Here is a 15,911-nt window from a genome sequence, read left to right as displayed (position 1 = left end):
TTTTACCATTTCAATGCAAACCATTGTACATGTATCTCGTTATAACAAATGGATAGTTTTCTCGTTATTACGATGAAATTGGTGAAAATAACAATTTTACAATGATCGATCTCAAAAAAAACATATATACGTCAATAAGAATCTGTGAACATTGCATAAAACACGGACCTCTATAAATTCTAGAGGTGTAGTCAGAGTTTGACAGTATTACTGAGGCAGTATTTATCAGACACTGGTACATGTGTTGACCTCCATAAATTTCATCCAATTTCCTGTTGCGCACACTTTTTTATGTTATGTATAGATCAAAGAATTCTCTTCTATCGAAAATGTCAAGATTTTTTAATGGGGTGCAGTATTGAGATTGATGGGAGTATATACAAGCCCAAATAGTGTACATTTTTCCTCTGGAAAGATAAAGGGGGCTTTATATAAAACTTTATATAACTCGAAATTTATAAATGAAAAAATAAGAAAAACTAGTTAATAACATGATACAATGGAGACCTTCTCTGACTTAAAATGAATGACTTAACATTATATAGCATAGATAGATCGTAGTTATCTCTCTTGTTATTTGGTTTTAACATTTTCTACAACGGAAGGAATATTATATAACTTTTAACACTTTGAAGATGATCACCACCGTTTGAAATGCCCACTTTATGATTTGTATATTTAAAAAGTACTATCGGTATTGGCCAAGTATTATTTAAAAGAGCTAACAGAAAATGTCAATGAATTATAAGTGATATAAGTTAATTTCTTACAGAAAGCAGAAGTTCTTAGAGACTCATATAATGTTAACTAAAGAACAACATTCTGTTGAAAATAACACTCAAACCCTAAATAAAATGAGGGATCAATTACTTTCAATGTACTTTTATTTAAGAATTTTGGCATTCTACCAAGGGCTGATCATTAGCTTGGCATTAAAACTCCTACAACAGCTACCATATAAGCTTTGGAGGAAAGTAACGACGTACTTCAAGGGTTTTTTTTTTTAATATTCAATACGGATCCCCTTTCTTTTTTTCTTTTTGAATTTTCAGTGTTACCCCTCCTACATTGTAAGCTGACAAAGTTATATATATATATATATATATATATATATATATATATATATATATATATATATATATATATATATATATATATATATACCGGTATATATAAAGAAAGCGGTTTGTTATGAGATAAGACTGTGTCGCAACAACCTCCTCTTTTTTTTTTTTTCATGAGTGGGTATGGGTCACCACCACCACCCATCTCCTCCACCCCACCCCCTCTATCTTAAATTTTTAAGATTTAAATTCAGTTAATAAAGACGTCTTCAATCACTGTTTCCAAAAAATAGAAGAATTTTTTAATAATGTTTCAAAAAGTTCAATGCATCTTGACAAATACAATGAATTAAAAAAGTACATACAAAAATAAATTAAGGAAAAATACTGTGTAAAATATAATTATCATACAATGTATAAGGCAAATTTTTTCAGCAAGCAAAAATTTTTCCTACAACTGGAAAGTCGTCGTTCTAACAAGTCTCATAAATCTACATTAAATAAATGTCAACAGTCTATCTAACCGGAAGCGGATGTGCCACCTCCTTTTTTACATTCCAAAATCAAAAGAACTCCGGAGACGATTTCTAGTAGAGATGCGACGATGGCCAGACCAAAAGAGTAGGACAACCAAAATTCCCACCTTGAGTTGGCCCCGACCTGGCGATCATAATAGACGTCGTCAAATTCTGCTCCGAAAACAATACAGCCCACTAGTAGGATAACCCCTGTAAAACAAAAGTTTTTAAAAATATATTATTAAGAATGAACTCTAATTCAACTATTTTTATAATCAATTCTTAAAATTATCTGAGTTCTAGTTCATGACATTTGTCTACATTCAAAAAATCAGACCTTGAATTTTTATCAAGGTCAGTTCAAGGTCTGTTTTTTTTTTGGGGGGGGGGGGGAGGGGGATAAGAAATTTTGGTAAAGTACACATTTTTGCCCTTAAATTTGTTTAAAGAAAATTAAAATTGATTTTTGTAATACATTAAAAGCAAACAAAACAATGTCAAAATGTTTTGTAATAATAGTCAAAATAATTTGTAAGTTTTCAGCTTAAATTGGCAGGTCATGTAATGTGGATGGCATGAAAAATGCCTTTAAAAGAATATATGTTGATATTTATATTATAGTTTTACGTGTGTGACTTAATATTGTATCAAAAATATATTACTGAATGAAAAAGAAAAGAAAACGGTTTTGGTCTTTAAAAATTCCAATTAGATGATAAAAATTTAAGATCCTCAACGTCTTCCCTCATATTATGATATCTGATACATTATCATCGTAAAAGGAAAAAAAGGCAAAATGTTTTATATCGTTCCTGAGAATTAAATCTTAAAACTTAGAATGCATGATTTACTACAATCAGAACTATGATATTTCTCTCAATGATAGCGAAATGATGTTTCTGTCGCTAAATGCGATCCAAATTGGGCAAAAAAATAATAACACATTAGATAAGAATTGTATTTTCAAAACAAGTCCGTTACTGATTTCGCTCGCCAATGAATTTGATAAAATTGAACAACCTCCTTATGTAAAAAGGAGGGGGAGGAGGAACATATTATGACTTGAGTTTGTTAACATTGGGGGAAATGAGCAAAATATGCAAATGACTTGAATAAGTAAACGGCAATTTGACAAGTAAGTCTTCCTGTCGGTCGCCGTCGGAACGGGAGCGGGTTGTGTGCAATCGCATCCCCTTTTAAAAAGAACACAAGAAATGTCATTTTAAAAACAAATTCATTATTCATATGTAAAGTAATGCTGCTACAGTGCTAGACTCTGTTTCTTTAATATCTGAAAAATTAAATTAAAGAATGCACCAGATCACAACAAAATGGTAACCAGTTATTCAAAAATTTTTGGTTGAAAGGAGAGAGCACCCCTCCCACCCTCGTTCGCACACCCCTTTTCCAGACATCTGGCGACAGCCATGTATTTGACATGTATTTACATGTTTTTTATATACATGATAGAGATAAAATTATTTATTTATCTATTAAGAGATCGATCTGACGAGAAATTAAACAATACGTGAAATATGCCATTATTGAACAATTCCATTCCACCCATTCAGCCTTCCATTCAATCCAAGAAGGATGAGGAATGTGCTAGTATTGAATCCCATCCCAACATATTATTATGTCATATAGAAACTAAAATTTAATATACAATTTTCACATCATATGTTTATGCTATCTATCTGAGAGCATAAGGGGCACACAAAGAGTTTTACCCTTTATAAATATTAACATATTATCAATACATCTGACCTATAAAATGAGGTCTACAAAGTGCTTAAATTGAATATTTAAATTCACGTTTAAGATGAATGGCATCACTATGGACTCAAGATAACAGTAATCTCATAATTCATCTTTTTAAAGCCATCGCTTTAGAAGTCTCTTCGATGGGACAATTTAAAAGAGTAAACATCTTACCTATGTTCCAATGATAGATCTAAAGTCACTTTATATAAAAATCACTATGAACCATTCTATCAAATTATCAATGCCTGTTTTTTTTAATTTTCTGTAAAACTATGAGGTTTAATGAACTTGTTTGTTGCAGTAAATGTTAGTGGCACGAAAGGATCCTTTATATGGTATCGATAGTCGATGCTAGGGATGACAACAACAGACTACTCTCTGGGGTTTACGAAAACCCTATAAGAACAAAGTTATATAGAAGATTAGGCTTACCTGTCACTAGGCACAAGATGGCCGCCCCCGTTGCTACTTCTCCATTGCCCTTACATTTGCCAACAAACAGATAGAGAATGACTAAAAAGAAGGCTACTAGTATACCAAAGAAACCAAAGCAGCTCGCAGCCTGAGTAAACGCATACCAGTCTGAAAAATAAAATTGAGTGATATTTACTTTTTTATTTTAAAAAATATTAAAAAAAAAAATTAACATCAATTTTCTCATGTTAATTCATGGCTAAGTAAAATATGAACGATTTTTTTTTTCTGCAATGTCATAAAATAATCCAATCGATTTGCAAGTTTACTTCACAAATTACATTATTGATATCTTCGGATTGAGTCTTGTTCTACATAAAAAATGGTAATTTTGTTTTATTGATTTGCAAAGCAATTAAGGCTTACACTGTTTCACTGATGTGCATGGTTAATGTCGGCGTGAAAATCAACACATTTCTTAAAATCTACCGAAAACAGATGAATAAAGTACGGAGGAACATGCAATGTATTTTAAAATGTCTGTGTACTCAGGACAGTGTAAACAGTTGAGCAAATAACTGCATGTTTGTCATAAATCCCCCGAGCTACTAAGTTGAAAGTAGATACTTATTTATAAATTGTAAGGGTTGGATCCATTCATTCCGTAAATGATATATATTGTTATGTATTATACACAGCTCTTTCTATTTGTTAAATCAAATGTCTTCTTTTTTAGGGGAGGGGGGGGAGGGGGTAATCTGGTATTTCAATAGATTTTTTTTCCTTTGAAACTTGTATAATTAAAGTATTATTAAATGTTTCTCATTTCCATCCTTGAACAGTAAGAAAGTCGAAATTTGTTTTTACTTATTTATTCATTCATTTATTTCTAATTCAATATCATTTTAATAGAAAAAATAAATAAATCAATTTTTTTTAAATTGCATGATATAGTAAACTTACCATTTGCCCATCCACTAACATCAGTACACACAGAAGAACTTGTAAATTCCTTATTGCTACATATACGCCACAACCCCCAGTGCACTTTGTAGCCGCCTCCATACGTCTCGTTGCTTTCCCCCCATCCCGTACAAGTGAACGCAATTATAATGCAAAAACTAGCAAGAAAAAGCAAAATAAAAACTATTTTTCCAAATATGCTAGCTGATTTAAATTCGTCAAGAAGTCCCATTTTTTGTTGGATATTTTATGTAATGTGATTCGTTAACTATCTGATCAGTCTCTCCAACATGGACTTGGTCGATATTTATGCCGAGGCGAAGGGATTTATATAAATTATGGTTGCTATCAACAGATGTTGTGTGTTTGTCTCTTCGAATGCCTGTTTGGTAAGATACGCTGCTTAAAGACACAATCGAATAACGAAATGTGGTTAGGGGGGTTTAACGCCTTTTGAATCCATGTCCTGGTCTACTTTGCATATTTTATTAACATCAAAGTCAATGCATTTTTCTCGCTATTCACGAGAAAAAAATCTTCAACATGATTTAAAATATAGTTTCTATATATTTTAACATGCGTGTTAAACCTGAACATTAAGAGAATCAAATGTTGTTTGGAAAATTTGCTGTATTATAACACAATTTTGAGAGTCTATCCAAAATTAGGGCATAATGTCTGTACGGATTTCAGACTTCAAGTGTACTTCATCATATTTTACAATACAAATGTTTTCAAAAAGCTAAATTTAAAGATTCTCTCTGTCGTTAACATTACAATCCAAAACAATTTGTTCCATATAGGTGTAGGAAACGCTTGCTGCTTTATATTTACAATATTCACAAGAAGAAGAGGCTTATTGGTCTTAACGCTCACCTGGTTATTAAGAGCTTTCAACTCTAAACTCGAGCTACGTGTGTGCCACATGCAAATTCAATATTGTTCTGCAGCAACTTGTAATCAAAACATAACTTTCATAACTATGTCAACCTGAACGAAGACAGGGAGACTGTGTTATTGTTCCATCTAAATTTCTTCACAAGAATTCTCGCACATTGCTTGGAAAATTTTAATGAAACTTCAGAGTAACGGAGGAGGGTCAGTTCGTGTGATATATCCTTTGCATGCAGTAGCAGAAATTGGTCGCCAACTTTTAAAAAATCTTGAACATATTATCGTCGGCGGCCACAGTATGTGCGTAACCTCACTGCACATATTGTCGTCCCACAACTATTGTTACTGGTAAAATTTTAGTTTTGTGAATGTTATTGTTGTGTAAATCACATTTAGGCATTCACATGAAGCATGCTTTGAGTTTCTCTGTATTCAAAACACGTAAGTATACACGATAATAAACAAATTGCATCTTCTTTGAAATACAGATCAACATTTTAACGCCCAGTTGTCATCTCTTTACTCCAAGGAAGCGCCTGCAATAAAATGCTTTATCATATGACTGAATTATTCCTATCTCTCTGATTGGCAGATATTCAACATTGTAGAAAAAATATTACGTTATATTCACCTGCACGTGACCTTCCAGGTGAACATAGGGATTTATTTTTTAGCTTTACTGGTCAGAGACCAGAAGAACTTATGCGATAGTAAGGTGTCTGTCGTCCGTCTGTCTGTCTGTCTGTGAACAATTTTTCAAAACGCTACTCCCCCTACAGTTTTGGTCTGATTTCAATATAACTTAGCACAAAAGTAGACTATACTAAAATACATAATTCTGTACATCGGTTTTTGATTTTGATGAACGATGTTGCCTTGGTTACTAAATATAGTAATTTCTGTGAAATTCCTTTGAAACACTACTCTTCCTACAGTTTTGGTCTGAATTTAATATAACTTGGCACACAAGTAGACTACACTAAGATACATGAATTGGCTATAGTGCATCGGTCTTTGATTTCGATGAACTTGTTGCCATGGTTACTTAAAATAGAAATTTCTGTGAAATTCCTTTATATCGCTATTCCTCCTACAGTTTTGGTCTAATTTCAATATAACCTGGCACACCACACAAGTAGACTACACTAAGATTTATAATTTAGTGCATCGGTTTTTTGATTTTGATGAACAATGTTGCCATTGTCACTAAAAATGGAAATATCTGTGAAATTCGTTTAAAACACTACTCTTTTGTCTGATTTCAGTATAGCTTGGCACACAAGTAGACTACACTAAGATACATAATTTAGTGAATCGGTTTTTGATTTGGAATAATGGTGCTGCCATGGTTACTAAAAATAGAAATTTCTGTGAAATTCTTTTAAAATGCTACTTCTTCTACAGTTTTGGTCTGATTTCAGTATAACTTGCATGGGATTTTTATAACTTTGTACACAAGTAGACTACACTTAGATACATTATTTTATAATATTTTTTTTATTTTGATGAACGGTCTTGCCATGCTTTCTAAAAATAGAAATTTTCGTGAAATTCTTTCAAAAGGTTACTCCTCTTACAGTTTTAATCTGATTGCAATAAATCTTACCACAAAGCAACTTAACCAAGGACCATTGATCTATTTATTGCTGTTGCATAGTTTTAAGTGCAAGTGTTTTCTCTTCCTTTGTTATAAAAAATACAAACCAGTAGAATTACAGTCTCATCAGAGACTTCTGGTTTGTTTTACATTGGACTAAAAATAGATTGGGGAGTTCCAAATTGAAACAAACAGTTCTGGAAAGTTATTTAACTTGCACCCACTTCCAACATTCAGGTACATGGAATCGGGGGCTGGGAGGGTACGGGGGGTTGCCTCTTTTTTCTGAATGTAGGATTTTACTTTAAATTTAGTATTAAAATGTTCCTTGAAAGGCTGGTTGCGTCTCCTTCCCCCAGTTAATGGACCCTAATACATATCCCAAATAAAATTTGGAGTTCAGAGAATTCTCTTCTTTTGGGGGTTGGGAGGTTGGGGGACAAATGAAAGATTTTTTTCAAGTTAATTCGTAAATTTTTTCCTTATAATCTCCCCTGTCAAAATCGATCCTACGTGCCTGAAATTTAATTACTTTTTTTACATCACACCTAAAATAGATTTTAAAACTTCCAAATTAACACAACTTTTGTTTATTTTAACACCGCTTCTCTCATTGCCTTTCGCTAGGACTTCAGCAAATGTTGAAAAAAAAAAGTAAGATGGCGTGAACTGCTTAACGAGTTCGTATCATTTAATCAATGATTTATATAATAAAACAATTATGGATTTTTTTTTCAATCAATACGATGATTAACCACCTTCTAAGTACAATATTCACCTCGCCCTTCGGACTCGGTGAATATTGTACTCTTCGGGTGGCCATATCATTGCATTGACCTCAAAAACAGCAATAATTGTATATCTAAAACACAAGTTGCAATGTGAACGAGGAGAATGATGAAATAAATACCAAGAATATCTATCTGTCCGATTGCAATAAAACTTTCTCCAAAGCTTCTCTGTCACCAAATGTGCAAATTGTTCGCAGCAAATATTGTCAACGACAACTGTTCCGATATGTAAGGTATATTTTGTCACCCATTCTGAAAGGAGAAAAAAAGGCTCCCCTCGGCACATACTGTCGCTGGTATCAATCGACAATATGTGCAGTGAACATATAGAGAATATTACATATTAAAATCCATATCATATGTCATATCAGCCCGAGTGACCCCATATTAGCCGGAGGGCCGAAGGCTCGAGGGCTGATATGACATATGATACGGATTTCAGTATGTAGTATTCTATTTATCATATATTTAAAATACTTAATATGCGAGTTCACATAAAGTCATTGAAGAATGTTTCGTGCATCTTTATGAACTATTTCTTTGAATTCTAATAGAGCCAATTTTAGGTATTTGAAAAAAAAAATAAGTCCACAAATGTTATCAAAAGATTATTTTACATGTATATTTAAATAAAATAAAGTAATTTGACTTTTAAACTTTATACAAACGTTACTTCCGGTTTGATATGGATTTTTGCACACCGGTCCTATACGTGATATTTTTGGACTGATCCCTGATATGGGGTATTGTGACGTCACCCGTATCGCAGAGTGCAGAATCGGTGTATTTACTACTAAGTATATGATAAAGGAACATATTTTCGCCGTCGACAATACATGCACGTACAGGGCGACAAAATGTACCGTCAGTGTTTAGATGTAATTTTATTTAAAGAGTCGGAACTCTTCACTAAGTTGTCATGAATTTTGACTCATTTCTCTTAATAAAAGAGATGCATAACTTCATGCAAAAAAGTTGCATGCTAGATACCCAAGAGTAAAGAGATTTTCAAAGGTTTCATCCATTTTCAATAGGCCCAATACTGAATAAATATATTGATACTTTATAGCTCGTCCCACATCGTCTTATAAACCTTGCTTTGACTTTTTACCTCGCGTATTTATCCGATCGATGCCAGTATAGAATTTTACTTTCCACGAGAGCTGAAATATGTTTTTATGGGTTTAAGAGGTAGGGAAAAGAAAATCATTAAGTTCTAAACCTCTCTGTTATTATTTTTAAAATAGAAAAGAGTTTAAGACATTGTATCCTTGAGGTGTATTCCTTTAAAAAGGAGTATCCTTTATGAACGTTCCTTTAGAGTATACAGTCCCTTAGGAGCCTTAATCTGTAGCGGGTAGTCTTACAAGTGTGTATAACTTTCTGGGAGTGTTCAATTTTAAGGAGGGGTTCTTCTCAACTTTATTGTACAGTTGTTTTAAAAAAATTAATGAAATTTTCACAGATTCAGTAAGACAATATCATTATGTAATTATCAGATTAAATATGACCGTTTTACTTTAGGAGCAAGGTCAGGTCAATGTCATTATGTTTTTACATATAAAATATAAAAGAATTAAAAAAAAAAATATTTTGCCAGTTTTGTGATGACTACTTCTATTTGAAATAGAAGTAGTCATCTCAAAATTGGCAAAATGAAAAAAAAAATTCCTTTTGCATAAAAAGATGATACACATGGGGTCTATCAGGTGATACTACCAAACTGAAATAAATAATATAACTAAATAAATAATGTTAAACCAGAATTTCTTCTATTTTTCTTAAATTTTGAAGGAATAAATATTTTAATAACTAGATTTTTTTTAATTTTTACATATGATGAAGTATTCATCTAAAGATACAAAACAAGAAGTTAATACGAGAGAAACACAGGTTTTTTTTTTTAATACGTTAATTCATATGTAGCAAATTAGCAGTCCTATAGGAGGTTTATTGAAGGGTGTCATCCATGAAAAGTGCCAATTATTTCAAGTTTCTACGAGGTTCATCATTAGATTTGTGTCTCGTGAGGGGTTTAGTGGAAGCTTTCACTCCCACAACAAAGTATAAAGCTTACAAAAAAATTAAATTTGAAAGGAAACGGCTTTTTTTATCGTTCTTTTTAGCTGATTTTTATAGAAAACGAAAGATTGTATCACATTTTTAAAAATAATTTTTTGGGTCAAAAAATAAATGATTTTTTGTAGACCCCCCCCCCCCAAAAAAAAAGGTGCGATACCGTCAGGTTCTTTCATGAATCCACTAGTTACTATAATAAGTGATAGATATCAGTCTATATTGTGTTGAGTACAATGGCAATTTCTTTTCTTCGTATGTTTGTTCTTTTTGAAAACTACGTACATGCATAATAATTCTAAACTGTGGTAATTCTGCTATTGAATATTTTTTCATTAGTTTTCTCAAAAGTGGTTCATGTGCACTTTTTATTTCATTTGAATCGACATAATCTGCTATCAATTATTTCTAAGTGCAAACGTTTTAGATTGTTCAAAATTCAATAGCGTCTCCACAACAATGTGTTGTCAATTGCATTATGTGCATGCATATTAATCGTCCTTAGAAACAAACAAAAGAGAAAATAAAGCAAAAGAAAGACCTCTTTAACTTGTCAATATCAGTGTTTGGGCATACATTTAATAAACATTTATATATCACTCAGTCCTGCTCAACAGAACTTAACATACAATTTTCTCCCATTTTTGAACAGGTACTATCATGCACTTAAAGTTCTCTGTGTAAATGTCACCTTAGTCGTTTACAGCTTTGTGACCTTGCAAAAAGTTTAATAAAAGTTGGATTAAACTATTCGTATGCCATATATGGATGATTATACTTTAAGTTTTCATAAATCTGTAAAATACTTCAGATTTTTCAAAATAAAAATTAAAAGTTCTTTTTCTTTCATTTTAGTGGATTATTTGAAATTATTTTGATTCACAAGACACAAAAATAACCAAATTGAATTCAAAGTAAAATGTTTGATCTCACATACTTGTTGATTATTGATCTTTACAAATGTCTATTAAAACTACTACAGAACACCACATGCAACCTAATTTTTAGCCATTTATACATAAAAGAATGTTTACTATGCCATTTACGATTTACAACGTTCCATATCAATAGTTTACTGTTGCTTCAGCACATCGCAACGTAAGAGGTAAACACAAACAAGGTCAAGTCAAACTAGTTACCAGCCAGCCACTTCTACGTTAAAAAATTTGAAGAGCAAATTTATGGAACCGCCTCCTGAACAAACACACCTAGAATAAGGAGAACACGCCTTCTACGCAAGAGACACAGAGTATCAATGATTTCTTTTGAACGTCAAATAAAACTAATCAAGTGCGTTTTATGTAAAAGGAAAAAAAACCATAACGGTGGTGTCTAGCAACAAATCATCAGTACTGATATATCAATATTGAATTTCTTAAGATTTTAAGTGGGAAATGAAAATGAGTAATGGAATCAATGAAATGTATACTGAACCGGTGCATTCTTGATGAATTGATTTTTTTTTTTTTTTTTTTTTTTTTAATGTTAAAGTACAAGTCTCACCCACACATGATTTTCAAGGTCAGCTTATTTTACAAAATCTTGAATCGAAGTCAATGAATATTTATTAAAACAAGTTTGTACTTCACAACCCCTACTTCGTCACGTTCCTACATGTACATAAAAGAGAATCAACATTTATTCATATTTATTGTCCGCTTACAATAGTTAACCATTTAAGAATGAGATGTTCAAATAATGATTTAAATCTTGTTAAGTCAAATATTTTGTAACCTTAACTATTAATTTATATTAAAAAGAAATCCTTTTTAAGTTTCTATCATGCAGAGAATGCGATGATTTTTTTTTCACTAAGCGCTTTGAAATAATTAGAAGTAAACTACACTACGTAATTTAGACGGTAATTGCACTTTTTTTTAAATAACTAAGAATGTATTTTTTTTTAAATTATTTTTTTAATTTGAAATTTATTATTATTTTATTATTATTATTATTATTATTATTATTATTTTATATTATTATTATTATTGTTGTTGTTGTTGTTGTTGTTGTTGCCTGTGAAACAATAAAACTTTCTTTGTTGTTCTATATGGGATATGAAGTTGCAACATTACATAACCCTCTTTGTAATTTATTAAACCTTCAAAACCCGTATAACACAACAACGAAAACTTCGCTCGCATTTATATCCCTTTTTTTAATTATACATAAAAGTGAGTGTAAGTATGTAAAATATCGAACTGTCAAGCTAAGTTACATAGATGGAAGAAGCATGAAAAAAGTTTATTTTAGCGCTACTTCCATATTTGGAGTTACGATGACTTTAACACACCGGAACTAACAAAAATTAGAATACTTTGCTTTTATAGTTTAGAAGCAAAAAATTGATAAAGGAAAGAAGAAATTTCAGTGGATGAAAATATAGACTGATAACTTGGTTTATCAATCATAATCTGTAAATTACACTATAGTTTCACTTGCTCTGTAACAGTTTAGCTACAAGAAACTTAGTTTATAAAACTATATTTTGCTCATTTTTGTGATTTTTGGCGTGCATTATATAATATTAATTTAGATTCTATCTGAAAGGTTAGTCCACTGAGTAATTAGATGTAGATATCGTGGCCGAGATATCACTTTAGAACATTTGCTGAGTTATGTGTAGTTGTCAGTCATGATGAAAAGAACATTTTCTAATTCATAAAATAGTAAAATTTCCAAGGTTCCTTTTGTTTTTCATATTTCTCTTGTGTAGTGATGAGTGTTTAGTGCCTTCATACCAAAACTGATAATAAGGAAATTGATTTATTTTTAAATTAGAAAGCCCATGTTTTCAAGCAATGCTTGAGAAATGTGCTCGTTGTATTTGAAGAACCATGGAGTAGTTTCATTATATGTGTCTCGGCTGTATTGCTTTTGGTTTCATTGTTAATGTACAATAACTTCTTCGACAACAATAGTCCCCTTCAATAATCCGTTTGCTGCAATTATTTTTTTTTAAACTATGGAACTGCTGCATTAATTATTTCGTTGATCAAATCAATTCATCTAGGTATACTTTTGAGCAATGATGCATTGAAAAAAATTAACATAAAGAAATAATGCTGCAATATTGACTACTTCTTTAAATTAGCGGGTTACGCCTGAATATTTAACGATTCGTCTTGGTGTGGATTTTCTTTAAAACACATGATAGGTCTAAGTAGAGGAGCGACTTTATCTGTTAGTGTTTACCACAGGCACTTGTTTCAGTAATAATTTTTTTTAACCCATAGTGTAACGTGTATGATTGGGTTCTTACAAGGGATATATATATATACTAAGTTTTCCTCTTACTCTGTCTGAGTTTATAATTACAATGATTGATAAGACTGCTCTGTCTGAGGGTAAATCACACAGTATTAAAAATTTTTCCTCTTATCTAGAGACGGGGACTGGGTATGCTTCTTGCACCGTGTTTCTCCTCCAAGGTTCCTATTGATAGGAAAGAACTGGGTGTATCAATCTTCTTCAGATTTCCTACACCCAGAACTTAACATCAATTCCCTAGGATTACTTACCACTGGTGCTTCTATTCTATGGCTTCTATTCTTACCCTTACTACTTCTTTATTTAATTACTCTTTTGCCGCTTCTGATTCAGCTGTCGGCTTCTTCAGCTAACTTCTGAATGCCTGACTTCCCCAAAGCTTCGCTTTATATACCCTTGGGCTAGTCTATGCCAAGGGAAGTCAGGTCATTCCATTATTTGAGGTCTTCAGTGCGTTTATTTAAATGTCCCTTTACCATTACATTACCCACGCCTCTGATATCATGCGTCTCGCATGTGATTTGATTCAAAACTAAGGTTTTTTTTTTTTTTTTTTTTTTTTTTTTTTTTTTTTTTTTTTTAACATATCCTGAAACTATCTTGTATTCAAGAAACACGTTATAAGAAACTGTTATTACAAAAGGCCCTTTTTAACACATGCACCAAAATTAAGTTAACAAGCAGTAACTGCATAGAATCACAATATACATATCATTTAGATTGCTCAGTCAAACCAAATGTCTTCTTCTAGTCTTTCTACTGATTCACCATCCTTCTGATACTTCTTTAGAACACGTATTGTTTTCTGGTGACTCTTGTTCCTGGCTGTATCCACCTTTAGCTCTGTCTGTGTCCCGACGTCAGTTGTTACACAGTTCCCTTTACAGCAAGGACAGTGCTGGATATCTGAGGACACCTTTTGAGTAGCTGTCGCGTTGCTCCTTTGCTCACCGTCTGTTTCAGCCTCAGATAAATCTCTGGTAACTACAGCTCGTCTTTTCACTCCTGGTAGACATGGAGCAGTCCTCTTTCTATGTGTCCTTCCAACCTCTAAATCAGTCTCCTCGAAAATAAGCTCTCCCGGATCTTCCTGCCAATCCTCCTCTGCACGTTCAGGAGACTTTCTTGGAGATTTTTCCACTGGCACTGACTCTACTGTTTCTTCTGACTCTTTCCAGGAGTGCACTCTATTCATGTGTCTTGTTAGCACGGTTTTCTTACTGAAAGCCTGCTCACACATCTCACACTCAAACTTCCTTTTGTTGATGTCAGCCATGCCACAAGCCAAAAGATGGCTACGCCACTCGTCCTGAGAGGGAAGGCGAAGTAAGCATATTGAACACAAGAATCCCGGTTTCCGGGGTGTAGTCTTAGTCAACGGCATCTTGATCTTTCTGGATCTAAATAAAAATAAAGTAACTTGTGTGAAGTAGCAAAACATATTAAGTTTATAATACATAATTGAATTCATAATCTGAGTGCCGTGCAGGGCGTTTGCATTGCCTTCGCCTAGAGTATTCTAGTTCTAACTCATTTAGTTCCGAGTTCCCCAATAAATCTAACTGTGGTTCATCACAGTCATTTTCCATTTCCATTTGTTCTTTGTCAGTACTATCCGCTTCATTACTAAGAACCTGAGTCCCATAAGGTCTCAACCTATCTACATGTACAATGAGGGTATTTGCAGTGCCATCTTTGCTGATTTTGTATGTAACATCAGTGTGTTTCTCTATTATTGTATATGGACCGTACCAGAAACTCATAAGTTTCGCTGACCTTCCCACGCTTCTTTGTGGAAAGAATACTAAAACCTTATCATTAACGCTGAAACTTTTCCCAACTACATTCTGATCATGGTACTTCTTTTGCCTCAACATTGCTTGTTTACTTATTTGGCGTGTGTATCTATGTGCCTCTTCCAAAATCTCACGAAGTTTCCAAACATAATCATGCACATAAGTTGGTTTTATTTCCCACTGGGTAACTCGTACATTATATCTAGAGGTGTTGCCACCTCCCGCCCTAGCATTAGCATTTTTGGACTGTAGCCTGTACTATCGTGCAGAGAAGACCGGTATGCCATGAGGACATAAGGCAAGTTTCTGTCCCAGTCTGTTTGGTGGTCAGACACGTAAGCGCTAAGCATTGTAGCCAATGTTTTATTGAATCTTTCCACCATTCCATCGGACTTAGGATGGTACGCTGTGGTTCGGGTCTTTCGTATACCAAGGAGATTGCAAACCTCACCGAAAAGTTTGCTTTCATATTGCCTGCCTTGGTCACTGTGTATAATCTGTGGCACACCGAACCTAGTTATGAATTGTTCCACTAAAACTTCAGCCACAGTCTGTGCTTCCATGTTCTTTAGAGGATAAGCTTCTGTCCACTTAGTGAAGTAGTCAGAGATTACTACGATATACTTATTACCATTTTCAGTTTCAGGAAGTGGCCTCATGATATCCGTAGCTACTCGCTCCATTGGGCATCCAGTTTGATCCAACTGCATATATGTCTTCCCAGCAGAACGAGTCTTTCTTTTTCGACACTGAGGGCATCCTGT

At 33.0% G+C, this 15,911-nt stretch overlaps 2 protein-coding genes across 2 annotated transcripts; both read right to left on the bottom strand.

The window, feature by feature from the left end:
* Positions 1–1,396: 1,396 nt before the first annotated feature.
* LOC133183754 (uncharacterized) lies at positions 1,397–5,001 on the bottom strand. The gene is made up of 3 exons (XM_061318663.1): positions 4,724–5,001; positions 3,779–3,928; positions 1,397–1,792 (listed from the first exon to the last, which is right to left on the bottom strand). The coding sequence occupies exons 1-3, from the start codon at positions 4,953–4,955 to the stop codon at positions 1,584–1,586; spliced, it is 591 nt and encodes a 196-aa protein (XP_061174647.1). The 5' UTR covers positions 4,956–5,001; the 3' UTR covers positions 1,397–1,583.
* A 9,074-nt stretch (positions 5,002–14,075) lies between these two features.
* LOC133182753 (uncharacterized) lies at positions 14,076–14,735 on the bottom strand. The gene has a single exon (XM_061317601.1). The coding sequence runs from the start codon at positions 14,733–14,735 to the stop codon at positions 14,076–14,078; it is 660 nt and encodes a 219-aa protein (XP_061173585.1).
* Between the last annotated feature and the right edge of the window lie 1,176 nt (positions 14,736–15,911).

Source organism: Saccostrea echinata, unplaced genomic scaffold (assembly GCF_033153115.1).
Source record: "Saccostrea echinata isolate AGI-Se365-2 ecotype Australia unplaced genomic scaffold, CSIRO_AGI_Sech_v1 ptg000009l, whole genome shotgun sequence".
In the NCBI taxonomy this organism is placed as follows: domain Eukaryota; kingdom Metazoa; phylum Mollusca; class Bivalvia; order Ostreida; family Ostreidae; genus Saccostrea; species Saccostrea echinata.
Note: the sequence above shows the minus strand (reverse complement) of the source record. Positions and strands in the feature narration are given on the sequence as shown.